Source organism: Taudactylus pleione, unplaced genomic scaffold (genome assembly GCF_031769625.1).
Source record: "Taudactylus pleione unplaced genomic scaffold, aTauple2 ptg000886l, whole genome shotgun sequence".
NCBI classification, from domain to species: Eukaryota; Metazoa; Chordata; class Amphibia; order Anura; family Myobatrachidae; genus Taudactylus; species Taudactylus pleione.
In genome coordinates this window covers 638,894-655,945 of record NW_028285287.1, presented here as the reverse complement: position 1 = coordinate 655,945, position 17,052 = coordinate 638,894, and the positions used below count along the sequence as shown (strand labels likewise).

The 17,052-nt window shown below is 45.2% G+C and overlaps 1 protein-coding gene across 2 annotated transcripts in view; it reads right to left on the bottom strand.

The window, feature by feature from the left end:
• Window positions 1–17,052, bottom strand: part of NEK8 (NIMA related kinase 8) — an 86,757-nt gene that overhangs the window by 29,052 nt on the left and 40,653 nt on the right. For both annotated transcript variants that reach the window (XM_088458996.1, XM_088458995.1), the window contains exons 5-9: window positions 14,569–14,774; window positions 12,659–12,738; window positions 11,264–11,451; window positions 2,007–2,154; window positions 1,448–1,524 (exon numbers count right to left, since the gene is read on the bottom strand). In XM_088458996.1, coding sequence (XP_088315122.1) covers window positions 1,448–1,524; window positions 2,007–2,154; window positions 11,264–11,451; window positions 12,659–12,738; window positions 14,569–14,774 — 699 coding nt within the window. The remainder of the gene's footprint in view (window positions 1–1,447; window positions 1,525–2,006; window positions 2,155–11,263; window positions 11,452–12,658; window positions 12,739–14,568; window positions 14,775–17,052) is intronic.

The following is a 17,052-nucleotide window of genomic DNA, read 5'->3' as shown; positions in this document are numbered from 1 at the left end:
GCTTACAACACATTCACAATTGGTCAGAATCCAATTAACCTACCAGTATGTTTTGGTTTGTGAGAGGAAACTAGAGCACCCGGAGAAAACACAAGCAAACACGGGGAGAACATACAGACCCCAAACAGGGCATTGGTGGGAATCAAACCTAGGTCATCAGTACTGTGAGGCAATAATGCTAACCTCTACACCAGTGGTCAGGGAACAGGGGTAAATTACCCCACATGGGGTAAAAATTAAATTCCTGGGGGTAATGGAAGGACAGCCGGGCATGCATATGAATCATTCTATAATATAGAATGATGATTCATATGCATGCCCGGCTGTACCGCAGGGAGGCTCTAAGCCGGACGCCCGCTGAGATGTTATTACCAGCGGGCGCCCGGCTCCTTCCCTGCAGCGCTGTGTTAGCCGGAGGCTGGAGTTCTCTTCTGAACTCCAGCTTCCGCCTCTCTCTGTGCGCACTATGGGAGAGACGTCATGACGTCTCTCCCATAGTTCCGAGGAGCAGCCGGGTGGACAGGACGGCGGCGGATGCAGGAGCGGGGATTAATGTAAGTGGATTTTTTTTTTTTGTACAAGCGGCACTACAGGGGCATTATATGGGGGCACTACTACAGGGGCATTATATGGGGGCACTACTACAGGGGCATTATATGGGGGCACTACTACAGGGCACTATATGGGGGCACTACTACAGGGGCATTATATGGGGGCACTACTATATGATTTCCTTCCTTTCAAATCAAGGAGGTAACGTCGGCGTATCTAAATATATTTTGGGGTAAAAGGTAAAAAAGTTCCCTGACCCCTGCTCTACACCAACCGTTTTGTCACTCTGTTTGCCTGAAGCATTACCTACATCAAGGAAACAGACATCAACAGAACAATGTTCACGATGGCAAATGTGCCGTGCAAAACCGGAGGGTGGTAGCTTGGCTTTACCAGGCAATACTTCATTGATGTAAAACAAAACAAACTGCTTGCTCTATAAATCATCAAAATGTGACCTCCTACCACATAATGTTAATCTGAAAACTTCAGTTCCAGCCAGTAAGCTAGTTACCAACTGCTATTAATAAAGCATGGTTCCAGAGATCCCCCATACATACTTTCACATGCACTAGGCAACGGCTGTTCCACGTCCGCTACATGTCCAATGACGTCCCCAGTGACTGCAGGTGTAAAACTTGGCTACTACCATATGTCAAACATGATCATATCTGACATTTGATGTCACTGGTGCTTTCTTAACGCCATTTAGGTTATTTTAATACTAAGTAGTCTTTTTCTTCACAGATATGTTCATGTGGAAGGGAACCCAGACCTTGCTCAGCTTCTAACCTATTGCATAATGACCTTTAATTTATAATTGAGCACATCTTTAGTACTTGACATCTAAATCCACAGTATTATAAAGTTCAGGCATAAGAGTTAATAAACTTACTTGAGTGACATCATTAAAATTGGCATGTCCCAAGCAGCCATTGCTCCCACTGCCAAATGTCATAATGATACCTCTGTCTAGAGACAAACAAAAACCTCTTTATAAAAACATTCATGTTTAATGTATTCCTGCTAAGCCAATCACCAGACGGTCAATATGTAATAGCGAAGATGTCTGCATGGTCAACAGAGCAGTGAGGAAAATCCTGGCTATGGCTTGCACAATTCTAGTGAGGCATTAGCAAGGCAAGTATCATTTATCTAACATATTTCATTTACAAATTATTTCAGTTATATAAATTGTTGCTATAGGACTAGATTTGCTTCAAGGCAAATGAGAAAAAAAACATGAGGCCCATTTAGGGACTGCTTTGGGGTAGATGTATCAAGCAGTGTAAAGTGTGGAGAAGTGGACCAGCAGAGAAGTTTCCCATAGCAACCAATCAGCTTGGAGGAAGCATTCCATAAAATGATAGGTAAAAGCAGATTGGTTGCTATAGGCAAATTCTCTTCTAGTCCACCGTTTGATATATCTCCCCCATTGACACTAATGTTAATACCTGTTAAGCAAGCTGTAAAGAGGTCTCCGCAAGACACATGCTTGATGGTGACTCCAGATTGGCCTTCCAGGAAACGGGAGATGAACTGAGGCTGTGCATGGTCTATGGAACCAGGGAGAGAAGGTGCACCAGCTCCTATTGGGGGTGCCTAGAATTCAAATGGGCAAACAGAATATGACAATAAACAGTAAAGTTTATTTCTTCATAGAAGCTCTGTTTTCCTCAATATCAGAGCAGGGGAAGCAACATACACTTTTACCAAGACCAGCTTGCCAAACATTACATGTCAGTGCAATCTAGATAGCAGAATCCATCCAATCAGATGTGCTTATCATCTTGCGATATATGGGGGTATATTTACTAAAGAGCAGGTTTTTAGAAGTGGAGTTGTTGCCCATAGCAACCAATCAGATTCTACTTAACATTTATATATAACCTTCTAGAACATAATAGCTAGAATCTGATTGGTTGCTATGAGCAACAATTTCACTTTAGTAAATATACCCCATGGTGTCATGTGGAGACATCGTGCCCCTTTATCATTTTTCCAGGTACTGTTGCCTGGAGAGTAGAATCATCGATAGCCTGGCACTTAGGGTTTTACCTGGGAGAGACTCTAGCCAGAGGTGGAGAGGAATTCTGCTGAAATATATCCCCTTTAATATACAGATTGTTTAGCACTAAAATGAATGAAAGATACTGAAATAATCATCATAGCACCAGATTCCATAGCGCCTGACATAATCATAGAGCAATGACAAACGTAACCAGTGCAGATATCAGTAATAACAGGAACAAGAGTATAGTTCAGCAGAATAATCAATGGATACAATTAGCAGAACAAATCACATACAAAAGCAATTCAGCATAAAGGCATGACTGGGACAAACAAGGATGACAGAGTGGACAGGCAGGAGACACAGAGAAGACGGTCCTATCTGTGAGAACTTGCATTCTAGAGTGAATGGAAAATGAGTGACACCAGGCACAGAACGCCCATTCAGCTTAGCGGCCAATATGGGTAGCTGCAGAGGTGGAGTATAAGGAGTAAATTTAATAAAGTGAGAGTTTTTAGAAGTGGAGATGTTGCCTATAGCAACCAGATTCTAGCTATTATCTTCTAGAAGGTGCTAGTTAAATGTTACGTAGAATCTGCTTGGTTGCTATGGGCAACATGTCCAATTTCTAAAAACTCTCACTTTAGTAAATATACCCCTAAGTGTTGTTACGGTAAATTGAAGGGAATAAAATCACCACTTGATAAATAAACCTCCTAATGCTGCCCATCCACTAGAGACAGGCAAAAGACTGCACGATGACAACATTGTAATGGTGCAGTCGTTTGTTAGTCTGTGATGTGACTACACTGAACGAGCAGTCGTTCAGTGTAGGAACATCAATCATCTGCTAACATGCTCACCCTGACATTATCGTCAGGTTGTCCAGCATGTTTGCCCTAGAGCGGGAGTGCGCATTGCTGGTGGTTTTAGATATTTTAGTGAACTATTTGCAAACGATTAATGAACGATTGAACAATAACGTTATAGTTCAATCGCTTAATTTAATTGCCTAGTGGATGGGCAGCCTAAGTCCAAAGGTCTATAAATATTTATATTTTGCCAAATCCCAGAGTAATTGTATGGCCGCGACGGCAGTCAAATCCACATTCTGAAAACAATACACTAAATGTTGTATTAATATAAACCTATCCAGTGTATCAAACCCTGAAAAATGGATTGTTATTGGTTCTGCCATGGGTGAGTTACTCTGGAACTTCAAGGGTTCTGAATACGGGATCCGGTCTATAGATCTACACTAAACAGATCAACAATGTCTAGATAGACACCAGATGTTAGACAGTCAATAGGTCAACAGGGACAAAATGTCGACACACTAAAGGTCGACATGTAAGAAGGTCGACTGGTACAAATGGTTGACACATTTTTTTAAAAATAATAATAATTTAGGGTTAGGCACTTACCGGAGGGTTAGAGTTAGGCACTTCCCCCGACGGTTAGGGTTAGGCACCAGGAGGGAGGGTTAGCGTTAGGCACCAAAGGGAGGGTTAGGGTGAAGATTAGGGTTAGAAAACAAAAAAAGCAGATGTCGACTATTTCTGTGTCAACTATTTTTGCGTCAACCTTTTGACCCTGTCAACCATTTGTACCTGTCTACCTTCTTACATGTCGACCTTTAGTGAGTTGACCTTTTGTCCCTGTCAACCTATTGACTGTCTAACTGTAACATCTGGTGTCTATCTAGACATTGTCGACCTTTTTACTGTAAATCTTTCAATCCATGTTTTCCAGGTCTCCTCATAGAATCACAAGTGGAATTATTAGCTCCACCTGTGGATCTTTAAAATGTGTCAGTGAGTAATGAATACACCTGTGCACCTGCTGGGTGACCTGGAAAATGTGAACTGTTTGGGGTCCTGAGGACAGAGTTTGAGAAGAGGAAGATGTTCTCCACTATAATAATATATTTAACTGATTTTTTTAATTCCTCAGTCGTGCCCAACACATATATTAAATAATAAGAGTTATGGTATAACATACCTTTGTTAACTCTTTTTCTTCAAGGTTCATAGGATCCACAGGGATACCATGGGGTATGTAGTTGTAGTAATCCATTGCATCAAACAGCTACAGCTTGTCGAGCTCCCAGCATGCACAGGACCTCCTCCATATATACCCCACCCCCAGCCACAGGCATTTAGTTTGTAAACAAGCCTAACGGCAAGAGACGGAGAGTGGAGAAGGAAGTTCAAAGTACACAAGAAAAGTTCTATAAAAACAACAAAAAGGGAATCAGTGATACAAAAGAAAGGAATGGCTCCTAACTGAGGCCAGGTGCGTCAGGGTGGGTGCCGTGTGGACCATATGAACCTCGAAGAAAATAACAGTTAACAAACGTATGTTATACCATAACTTATTTTCTTCTTCGTGTTTCATAGGGTCCACAGGGATACCATGGGGATGTCCTAAAGTAGTTCCCTTAAGGGTGGGGACGCTCCTGAGCAGGCAGGAGAATCCGCCGCCCAAAGCAAGGTTCCTGGGAGGCAAAAGTATCAAATGCATAACATTTTATGAAAGTGTAGACCGAAGACCAAGTCGCCGCCTGGCACAACTGTTCTGCAGAGGCGCCATGTCTAAACGCCCACGATGGTCCCACAGACAGAGTAAAATGTGCTGTCACCGTGTTCGGAACAGGGAGATACACATAAGAAATAGTCATACGCAGCCACCAAGAGTCTGCTTGTTAGCTGGCCAACCTCGCTTATGAAAGCCATATAACACAAAAAAATGCATCTGATTTCCTGATGGAGTTGGTACGATCCACATAGATACGAAAAGCTCTAACCACATCCAGTGAAGCTTCACATACAGAAAGGCCAAAAGACTGAAAGCTGGGACTACGATTTCTTCAGTCATAGAAAAAAGAGATACCACTTTTGGAAGGTAACCCGCCCTTGTACGGAGGACAGCTCTATTCTGATGAAAAATCAAATATGGAGAGCGACATGAAAGTGCTGCCAAATCAGAAACTCTGTCAGCTGAGGAGATAACGAGGAGAAAAAGTGTCTTTGCTATCAACCATTTGAGATCCACTGTAACCAAGGGTTCACAGGGGGGAGCTTGCAGCGCCCCGAGAACCAAGGATAAATCCCACGGTTCCACCGGAGAGACAAACTGAGGTTGCAGATGGAGAACACCTTGAAAAAATGTTCTAACATCTGGCAGAGTGGCAATTCTGCACTGGAACCAAACTGACAATGCAGAAACCTGAACTCTCAAGGTGGCCAGACGAAGACCTAAGTCTAGTCCAGCCTGAAGAAAAGCAAGAACTCGGGAGACCTTGAAAACCTTAGGGTCATATTTTCTGCGGGAACACCAAAGAAAAAATGAATGCCAAATTCTATGATAAATGCGGGCTGAAGCAGGCTTACTTGCCCTAAGTATCGGCTGGATCACAGAAGTAGAAAAACCTTTGGCCTTTAAGATGGAAGACTCAAGGGCCATGCCGTCAAAGCCAGCCACGGTTGATCCAGATATAGACAGGGACCCTGCACAGCAAATCTGGCTGTAGAGGAACTTGAAGTGGACTGGCTATGGATAGACCTGTCAGATCAGTGAACCAATGTTTCCTGGGCCAGGCAGGAGCTATTAGTATCATCCTGCTGCCATCTTGCTTGAATTTTCTGACAACCCTTGGTAGGAGGGAGATTGAAGGGAACAGGTATGTCAACCTGAAGTCCCACCTCACCGCCAGAGCGTCCACAAAGGCGGCTGAAGGGTCCATTGTTCTGGACTTGTACCTGGGGACCTTGTGGTTGTGACGTGATGCTATAAGGTCTACCTCCGGTAGTCCCCACTTATCCACCAGGAGCTGAAAGACGTCCAGATGAAGAGCCCATTCACCGGCGTGTATGCCCTGATGACTTAGAAAGTCCACTTCCTAGTTGAGGATTCCTGGGATGAATATTGCAGAGATTGCTGGAAGCTTGCCTTCTTCCCAAACCAGAATGTTCGCCACTTCCCTCATGTCTGCCGGACTTCGAGTGCCTCCCTGATGGTTGATGTCGGACTGAACCTGGACAGGCCTGTCCTGAAGGAGACCCTGCGCCAGAATGCACTGCACGAAGCTCCAAAATATTTATGGGCAGGTGACTTTCCTGAGCTGTCCATCTTCTCTGAAAGGTGTGATGACCTGTCATCGCGCCCCATCCTCGCAGACTTGCATCCGTGTTGAGGAGAAGCCAATCTGGGATTCATAATGGGCGACCCTTGTCTAAATGAGTCATCTGCAGCCACCATGCAAGGGAGAGGCGAACCTCTGGCAAGATGCGGATCATTTGAGAGTTTATCAGATGATACTGACCAACCCAATGAGACAGAATCCATCTTTGCAGGGTCCTGGAATGGAACTGGGCATAAGCCACCATGTCGAAGGTGGATACCATGGACCCCAGTACCTGCATTGCTAAGTGAACTGACACTTTCTGATTGCGGAGCAGTTTGTGAACTCGTACTTATGGGCAGCAATCTTGTCCACTGGTAAAAGAATCCTTTGCCCCAGGGAATCCAGCAGTGCCCCCAAATGTACCATCTGCTGAGTTGGAGAAAGAGAAGACTTTTTCCAATTGATTATCCAGCCGTGCTTTTGCAGACAGGCAATGGTCATTTGGAGATGGTGTTGTAAAACCTCCGGAGAGTGTGCCAATATCAGGAGGTTGTCCAAGTATGATAGTATCCTGACTCACTGTCTTCTGAGATGAGCCACCATGACTGTCATTATCTTGGTGAATACCCGGGGGTCTGAGGACAGACCGAATGGCAGAGATTGAAATTGGTAATGTTGCTGACCCACCGCAAACCTCAGAAACTATTGGTGAGATCGTGCAATAGGTACATGCAGTTACACATCCTGTAGATCTAGGGAAACCATGAAACCTCCAGGCTCCATTGCCAGCATAATTGACCGGAGGGTTTCCATACAGAATTTGGGTACATGGATGAATTTGTTGAGAGACTTTAGATTCAGAATAGGGCGATGATACCAATTTGGTTTCAGAATCAGAAACAAATTTCAATAATAACCCCTTCCCTGTTGCATCACAGGAACGGGGATTATAACCCCTGACCTCAGGAGAGCACAAATAGCTTCTTGGAGGGCAAAAGTCTTGACTGGATCTGAAGGAAGAGTTGTACAAAAAAACTTCTGAGGTGAATGTCTCATCAATGTGAGGGCGTATTTATGAAAGAACACTTCTCGAACCCAAACATCCATAGTTGTCTGATGCCAGGGGTAAGAAAAGTGGAGAAGTCGGTCTCCTGCCCTGAGATCCACCCGGGAGGAGGCAGCTGCATCAGGCAGTGGGCTTATCGTCCGGCTTGGAGGCTGGACGTTTGACTGTCTAGGATTTTCTGGTCTGCGTGGGAAATATCATCTCTGGAGAAAGACTGTCCCTTCGCCCTGTGGGCAAAAGGACGACTGCCTATACTTAGGGGTAGACGTAGACGGCAACCCAGCAGATTTAGATGCTGCCAGAGCAGTCACCATGTTATCCAACTCTGGCACAAACAGTACTTTCTCGACAAAAGGCAAAGACTCAAGGGGTCTCTTGGACCCTGTATCTGCCTTCCAGGTACTTAGCCACAGGGTCCATCGAGCAGCCACCGAGGTTGCCGATACTTTAGAAGCCAAAATACCTGCATCAGTAACTGCTTCTCCAACATACGCAGCTGCTTCTCGCAATTGGCAGAGATAAAACAGCTGTTCTCTGGTAGCATCTGGTATCATATCTTCCAGAGATGTCATCCATTCTTCCATAGCCTTGGCCACTCAGACTACGGCCATAGCCGGCCTGGTAATAGCTCCAGATAATGAAAAAACTGATTTCAAATAGTTTTCAGGCTGTCTGTAATTTCCTTAAGTGAGGATGTGGCAGGAATAGGTAATGTAGAGCTCTGGATAAATCCAGTCACGTGAGCATCTACCGTTGGAGGAACCTCCCATTTGTTAAACTCACCAAGTAAAAACGGGTACCGAGAAGTTAAATTCTTTGTCTCATGGAATCATGGAAACACCTATCTGGAGTATTCCATGCTTCAGACATGAGATCCGTCAGTTGTTCAGACTGAGGGAAATAATCCTTTGCCACCTTCTGCTGCCTAAAGACCGGAGTCTTAGATTTAGGCGGAACCTCCTCTTCCTCTATACTTAGGGTGGATCTAACTGCTCTCACCAGAGAGGAGACTTCCACCGAGGATTGGTGGTCTTCCTCAACCATGTAAGAACACGAACTCTGAGTATAAGAGTCTGATGATGATGATGACGTGTGAGGATCCTGAGGCGGTGCCTGAAGTGATACTCTCTTATGCTTTTGCTTTACCACCACTGGACTATTCGCTTGCACTACCTGCTGAGCGGCTATAGATGGCAGCATACTCTGACTAGAGTGAGCATAAGCAGCAAACCAAAAAGGATTCATAGGAGACATATACATAGAAGGATGTAAATAATGTGGGTACCCCATAGTGGGATGTAGTACCGTTGCAGGTGCCTGTGCTGCACGGTCCACTAAATTTGGCAAAACCTGAGACCAAGAGATCACCCAAGGTGGTTCTTGTGCAGTTGCCGGTGTACTGCATTGGAGAGGTGGCTGTTTACAACAGGCCCTACACAACCATCTTGCACAAAATCCTACTCTGACAGGCCTGCCGAACAGGATTTACATGATACCAGCGTAGGAGGTTCAACCTCCTTTTTCCCCATGCTCTTAGACATAACAATGTACACAGGTATATGGTATAAATACAATGTGACCGTCTTCTCAAGTAAATGTTTGAAAAGACAAATTAAAAACCCCACACACCTGCACAGAGGGATGAGGAGAAACACAGTGATAGATATATCTGACAGTTTAGAAAGTAAAAGGCAGTGTCAAAACAGCAGCTAGCATTACAGTCACATACAATGCAAATATAACTTCATATGCAAATGCACATGGGCTCTGAATCAACTGACCAAACCCCCAGGGGCTTGGTAGGATATAGAGCACTGTATACCTGACCCAAGGGAGAGGCATACAGGAAGACTGACTCACACCTCTGAGAATCACCAGCTTTCTGCAGCGCACCATAGGAGAACTGCGAGCATCTCAATACACGTACGTGGTGGTCATAAATAACAAACCAAAGGTGGGAACCCACACAGGAAGTTGCGTCTGGGTTGGAGGAGGAGCGGCCGGGGGAGCACCTATCTCCCCTAAGCTGCTTAACGGCACGGATACGCTGGCCTCACAGTAGTAGACGCTTACCAGTGCGTCTACTACCCATCCCTGGCATCAGACGATATGGCTCTGGCGGTCTAAGTGAGGACGCGGCTCGTCGGCCCTTACTAGCAGCCGCCACCGGTGCTTCTCCTACACCGGTAGCCATGACTGCAGTGCACAATTCAGCGACAAGCGAGGAATCGCCTTACCTAGTCCTCTCCTTGGATCCGATTGCAGTCCGGGCCCCAGCGTCGCTGCTAGCTAAGTTTCGCTGAGTCCCGCCGAAATTCCCAAAGGCCTGTTCAGGAGCTGGTGTTTCGGCATCAGCGGAGGTAGTAGGAGTCGTAGTACATGCGTCTCTTTGGACGCTTAGTACTAACTTAACCCAGTAGGATATATAAAACTAAGGTAAATCATTAAAAAAAAGCCTAGAACTACCTAAGCAGTCCTGCTGTTATAACAGGTGAGTCTGGATTCTTGCCACACCAATCAAAAAAACTGAATGCCTTTGGCTGGGGGCGGGGTAGATAGGGAGGAGGTCCTGTGCATGCTGGGAGCTCGACAAGCTTTAGCAGTATGGTGCAATGGATTACTCCAACTACATACCCCATGGTATTCCTGTGGACCCTATGAAAACCGAAGAAGAGAGAAGGTGCCCCACAGGAACTTCCCCTGTTCTCTGTAGCTGTATATTGATTTTACTGATGGAAAACAAGCATACTGCTAGCCATTTATAATTCTTTAATAAGGCTCTACAGAGGAGTTTCCATAGAAAGCTAATGAGGTGCTATAGATGGACTGAGTCCTCAAGTGTCCAGGTAATTGGGGGGTTTCCAGGAGAAAGTTATGCTTGGTGGGAAGCATTGGTTAATAAGTCTCTTTTTATTCCTCACTGAGCTTGTGCTCTAGCGTTAGACGAACAGGTATCGTTGCAGGTACCCCAATTAGAAAATCAATAATAACAAAAAACTGAAACTAAAAACAACTGAATTAATTAAGCAAGATCATCAACAAAATGTGAAATACTTATATGTATATTAAATAAATAATACACTTATATATTTGTTTACTTTACTAAAGGTTATATATCCTCCAGAGAGGAGTACGTGTATTGGTGGGTGTGACAGCCCTGATACACCTGCTACCCTAGAATGGAGAGGTGTGCCAATCGCAATCCTATATCTTTCTATGGGCTTCTGCATTATGCTCCAGCTGTAATGTTTCGGTGTAAATAACACATACTTGTATGCAGAGTACTTAACCAACACAGCAGCACTTGCCGGCAACAAGAGGACACAACAAATGTAATGAGTAACAGGGAACTTAACATAATATTTTTACATATTTATGTAATCTGTGCAAACTCTTTATGTTGTGCTGACACATGCTGCTGGTATTTAATAATCTTTTCCTGACAAATGTACTTCTCCTTATAGAGGTATATAGCTAATTACATGGCTTAGCGTTCCCTGATGCTCACCTCCCACATGATGAGCCTCCCAGACTTGGTGACTCCAGCCTTCTGTGTTCTGCCAGCTGATACCTGGACCACCTCTGTATTTAGCATAGGGAGGCGGAGAGGAGAGGTGATCCCACTTCCCCAAGTGTACACAGAGGACAGAGGGGGAGGGATGCCTGACTTTGCAGGAGAATACCCCACTCGGCCACCTGATCATAACAAATATGACAATTAACTACAGACCGCATATTACATTCTTGGTAAACATGTCATAGCAAAACCATGGCAATAAGAAAATAAAGGAATGTGCTGCACAAAACTCCCTTTGGCTCAGTAATAGGCACCTCTCACATTAAATAAATGGGCAGAAACAGCAGAATTTCATTAGCGCAATGAGAGAGCTCATGGGATGTTCATACTCACATGGCAAATTATACCCCTATACTGTACCTTCCGGGAAATATTATATAAAATGAGCATGTCAAAGAAACAAGCAGGGGCTGGTAAGGCAATACGTTATGTACAGCCAGACTGTTATATTCAAAAACGGGAGTAAGAATAAATTAACTTTTGTAAAATCGCATGGAACATCACAGGATGACGTTCACGTAATCTGCTTTGGTGTAGAAACGACACTGCAGTATGGTCATACTGCTTCTTGTGATGGTATAAGCAGTATTGCACAGGATCTTAACCCACACAAAAGTGTTTCCCAACCTCGGTCCTCGAAGAACACTAACAGTCCAGGTTATAGTGATATCCATGCTTGAGCACAGATGGTTAAATCAAAATAACTGAGGCACTAATTAAGACACCTGTGCTCAAGTTTGGCTATCCTTAAAACCTGGAATGTTAGTATGCCTTGAGGACCGTGGTTCGGAACCCCTGACCTAACACTGATGAAATACCAATTAGGGAACATCTCAGAGAATGCTATGGTTCGTTAACACATGCTGCAAAGGAGACACTGCAATTTATTGAGATCACAGAATGTGTGGCCCAAAACTATTCTGCTAAACAATAATAATCTGAGTGAGTCTGACTACACACTGAATTGAATTTACCTTCCAGTCTCACTGATCAACTTTTAAATGACACTAAATGGCCCTGAATGAGATCCGACCAATATGCCCACGGCACAATCCTGTTCAATTTGGCATCCATATGGGTGTGGCCAAATTGGTTATTGATCCTGTCACATGGAGGCTGGGCTGATGGGCAGGATCGGCTCACTTATCCATGGCTTTAGTGTGTCTAGATTGTTTTCTTAGATATTTAGTCATGCAACTGGCTTCCATCAGCCCAACCAAATATCCCTAATAATCACAGACTTTAATAAAGCAACAACAATGTTCAGAATTTAGATGTCCATTAAAACTATTGTTATGATGAAGATCAGATTTCTGAATTCCTCACCACGGGATCTGGCACTAGGGATCCGTCCAGTAGACCGTCCTCGGGACACTGCAGACATTGCAGCTAGTGGCTTCTCCACCCTAAATATCAGAAATATTATTATTTATTAGCATTCACTTATATATTGCTAGCATATTTAGTTGTGCTTTACGCATGAGAACAAATAGTAATAGAACACTAATAAAACAAGACTGCGTAATAACAGACAGACATAGACCTTACAGTCTTTAGTCAAACAGTAGGATACCAGGGGCAATATGTTCTAAAGTGAGTACTACTATCAATAGCGTATAATTATTAGTTTATAACATAGAGGAAAGTTTTATCTCCTTGTCCATATAATGATATTTCCTGATTGAAAATAAAGAAAAAATTATATAAACACAACTAAAATACCTATTAAAAGGGGCAATATAAGAGGAAATCACTTACAATAAATTTAAGTGGGTACAGAGCATCATTTATTGGGGCTGATTCAGCATTGCACTTAAGTACAATGCTGCTTGCAGATTCACTATTACCGTACATTGGATGTGCAGAACAGGTCCTGCGAGATCGCATGCAGCTCCTGCTTTGCCTCTGCCTGATTGACAGGCAGAGACATTTAAGGGGCTGTGTGGGGGCGGGGACAGCCGGTGTTCCATGGACGCAGTTTCCTGGCCTTGCAAGCCTGTCAGCCTGTGTAAACTGAGGCTTACTCACCAGGCCGGCAGCCCGGCGCAGTCCACCATGGTCACGATGATGTTCCCAGCTTGCTAGGAATGCAAATGCAACAGGGGGTGTCATACACCTCCTGCTACGTTTGCATATTAGCAAGGATGGAATTGCAAAGCTGCTTGTGTGCAGCTTTGCAATTCTGTCCTAAGATGATTCACCCCCTTTAAACATATATGTACTACATTCACTGTGAACTATAGTGTTGATCTATATCAGGGATGGGGAACCTCAGGCCCGGGGGCGGTATAAGGCCCACAGAATCATATGGTCTGGCCCTCTGAGCTTTTTTCTGCTAGCCTCATCTGGCTAGCAGGGTGCCCATAATGACACCCTGCAGCCAGAATCTATGCAGCAGTGCCGCCTGGAGTGTCCTTAAGATGCTTCAGACGGTCACACCGCTGCCTTTACAGCTTCCCGGAGCATCCTCAGGATGCTCCATGCATTGCTGTAATCACTGGTGATTGTGGCCCCGCCCCGTGTGACATCACATGGATGGAGCGTGGCCTGCACCAGGCCCGCAAATATTATTATATATATCAAAATGGCCCTCGGCAGAAAAAAGGTTCCCCACCCCTGATCTATATAAATCTATCTATCTATCTCAAAATTTGCTGAACTATTCTTGTTAGTGGCTAAGAGAACATGTGGGAACAAATCTTACATGTAACAGTCCACTTTAATTAATCTCTTAATTATTGCAAAGATGAGCTGGAGGGACGATGGTGGGATTGTGTCGTCTTTGTGTGAATTTAAAAAATGACAGAAATGTTACAGAAAGTATGCAGAATATTGCAGGGAACAGGAACAGGACAAGTCTTTTTAACTTAATATTTATGTGTCATTAGGTATATTCACTAATGCATCTCCTCTTACAATAATCTTAATATGCAATTCAATGAGCACTGGGACGTCCTACATTAATCAGCACTTTGAAGTGGACTAAATGGCCAAATAGCCTCAGCTGTGCTTTACTAACATAATGTGCAGTAAAACATAGTAATGAATCTGCCGTTTGGTTTCATTGTCTAACCTGTCGACAGATGAAAGCTAATTACTGATCACTTGTTATGGGCTACTGCTCATAAGCGCCTATGGAAATAAATAAAAACCACTGGGGTTTTTTTTACATTATGAGTACTACCCAGGATACAACAGGTTATCAATAGGGTTTGTCTGAATTACAATATACTGACCTCATTTTGATGCTGCCAATGTCACTGTACAGGTTGAGAAGTGCAGGTATACAGATAGGATGCGCCATGATCTCATTCAACTGTGGTCTCTTGGAAGGGTCCAGATTGAGCATTTCAAGTATGAGATGTCGTAGTTCAGGACTGTAGCGGTCTGATATTGGGGTAAATGTGCCACTCATGATCTTCAGCACTAAGGCAGGCAAATTCTACACGTAGACAGAGTAAAGGCATTAAAACACATACGATGGTGCACATTTACGAAAACGGATGTAAAGGAAAAATAATATGAGATATGGTAAGAACTTACCCTTGTTATCTCTATTTCTACGAAGTCCATAGGGTTCCACAGGATACCTTGGGGTATAGGTGTGACGTCAGCCATCGGGCACCATAGAGTTAAGCTTTCAGCCTCCCAGGATGCACTAGGATCCCCCTCCTATACCCCGCCCCCGAGCCAAGGCATCTCAGTTTTGTACCAAGCAATAGACCGGAGGAGGAGAAGGAAGAGAGAGAAAAAAGATCTGGATACACACAAGAATCACATTCTTACCAGAGGGAGACGGAAAAACCGGTGACCAGAGCAAAGCCCATCTGCAGCACAGGTGCGACAGGGCGGGAGTCCTGTGGAACCCTATGGACTTCGTAGAAATAGAGATAACAAGGGTAAGTTCTTACCATATCTCATATTTTCTACTTCAGGGTCCATAGGGTATCCACAGGATACCTTGGGGATGTCCCAAAGCAGTATCCTTTAAGGGTGGGGACGCTCCTGTGCTGAAAGGAGAATCCGCCGCCCGAAGGAAGCATCCTGAGAGGCGAAGGTGTCAAACCTGTAATACCTCACGAAGGTATGGACAGAGGACCACGTAGCAGCCTTGCAGATCTGGACTGCAGAGACACCACGTCGAGCTGCCCACGAAGGACCCACAGACCTAGTGGAATGAGCCTTCAGAGAAGGAGGAACCGGAAGACCTTCATGAAGATAAGCTTCAGAAATAGCCATACGGATCCAGGCTGCCAAAGTTTGCTTTGAAGCAGGCCAACCCTTTTTACGGAAGCCATAGAGGACAAACAAGGCGTCCGACTTCCTAAACGAAGAAGTGCGGTCAACATAAGTCCTTAAGGCCCGCACAACATCCAAAGTGGCCTCACCCACTGAAAGGCCAGGTGAGTTAAAGGCCGGAACAACTATTTCCTCGTTAACATGAAACTGGGAAACAACTTTGGGAAGAAATTCAGGACGAGTGCGTAGCACTGCCCTGTTCCCATGAAAAATCAAGAAAGGGGGTCTACAAGAAAGAGCCCCTAAATCAGAAACACGTCTGGCCGAAGCTATGGCCAGAAGGAAAACAGTCTTAGCTGTTAGCCATTTAAGATCCACTGAGCCCAGTGGTTCAAACGGCGGTCCCTGGAGAGCCCTCAGGACCACAGCCAAATCCCAAGGCGCCACAGGTGGAACAAAGGGTGGCTGAATGCGGAGAACACCTTGCATAAAGGTGCGCACATCCGGGATTGTAGCAATCCTACGGTGAAACCAGACAGACAGGGCCGAAACCTGTACCTTCAAAGAAGCAAGGCGAAGCCCATGATCTAGTCCCGGTTGTAGGAAGGAGAGTATCCGAGACAGACGAAACTCCCGCGGTGCATAACCTCTCGGTCGACACCACTGGAAGAACGTATGCCACACGCGATGGTATATCCTCGCGGAAGACGGTTTCCGAGCTCGTAACATGGTACGCACTACAGAGCTGGAAAACCCCCTGGAACTTAATATGGCTGTCTCAACAGCCACGCCGTCAAAGACAGCCGAGTCAGGTCCGGGTGAAGACAAGGACCCTGCGACAGAAGGTCCGGTCGTAGCGGCAACCGCAGAGGACTGTCCACGGGCAGACCCTGAAGGTCTGAGAACCAGTGCCGTCTGGGCCACGCGGGAGCTATCAACAGGAGCGTCCCTCCTTCCTGTTTGAATTTCCGGATTACCCGTGGAAGAAGGGAAACCGGAGAAAACAGGTAAGCAAACCGGAACGTCCACCGGACGGACACAGCATCCACCAGAGACGCCTTTTCGTCTCTTGTGCGAGACCCGTACACCGGCAACTTGTTGTTGTGCAGGGACGCCATGAGGTCGATCTCTGGAAGACCCCACTTGTCCACCAGCAGTTGAAAAACGTCCGGGTGCAGGGACCATTCCCCCGGATGAACGTCCTGGCGACTGAGAAAGCCCGCCTCCCAATTTAGCACTCCCGGGATGAAGACAGCTGATATGGCCGGAAGATTGCGCTCTGCCCATACCAGGATCCGAGACACCTCTACGAGAGCCGACCAACTTCGAGTTCCTCCTTGCCGGTTTATGTAGGCCACGGTGGTAGCGTTGTTCGACTGGACCTGCACTGGGCGACCCTGGAGAACCCGATGTGCCTGCTGGAGAGCACTGAAGACCGCTCGGAGTTCCAAGATATTTATTGGAAGCTCTGCTTCTGTCGG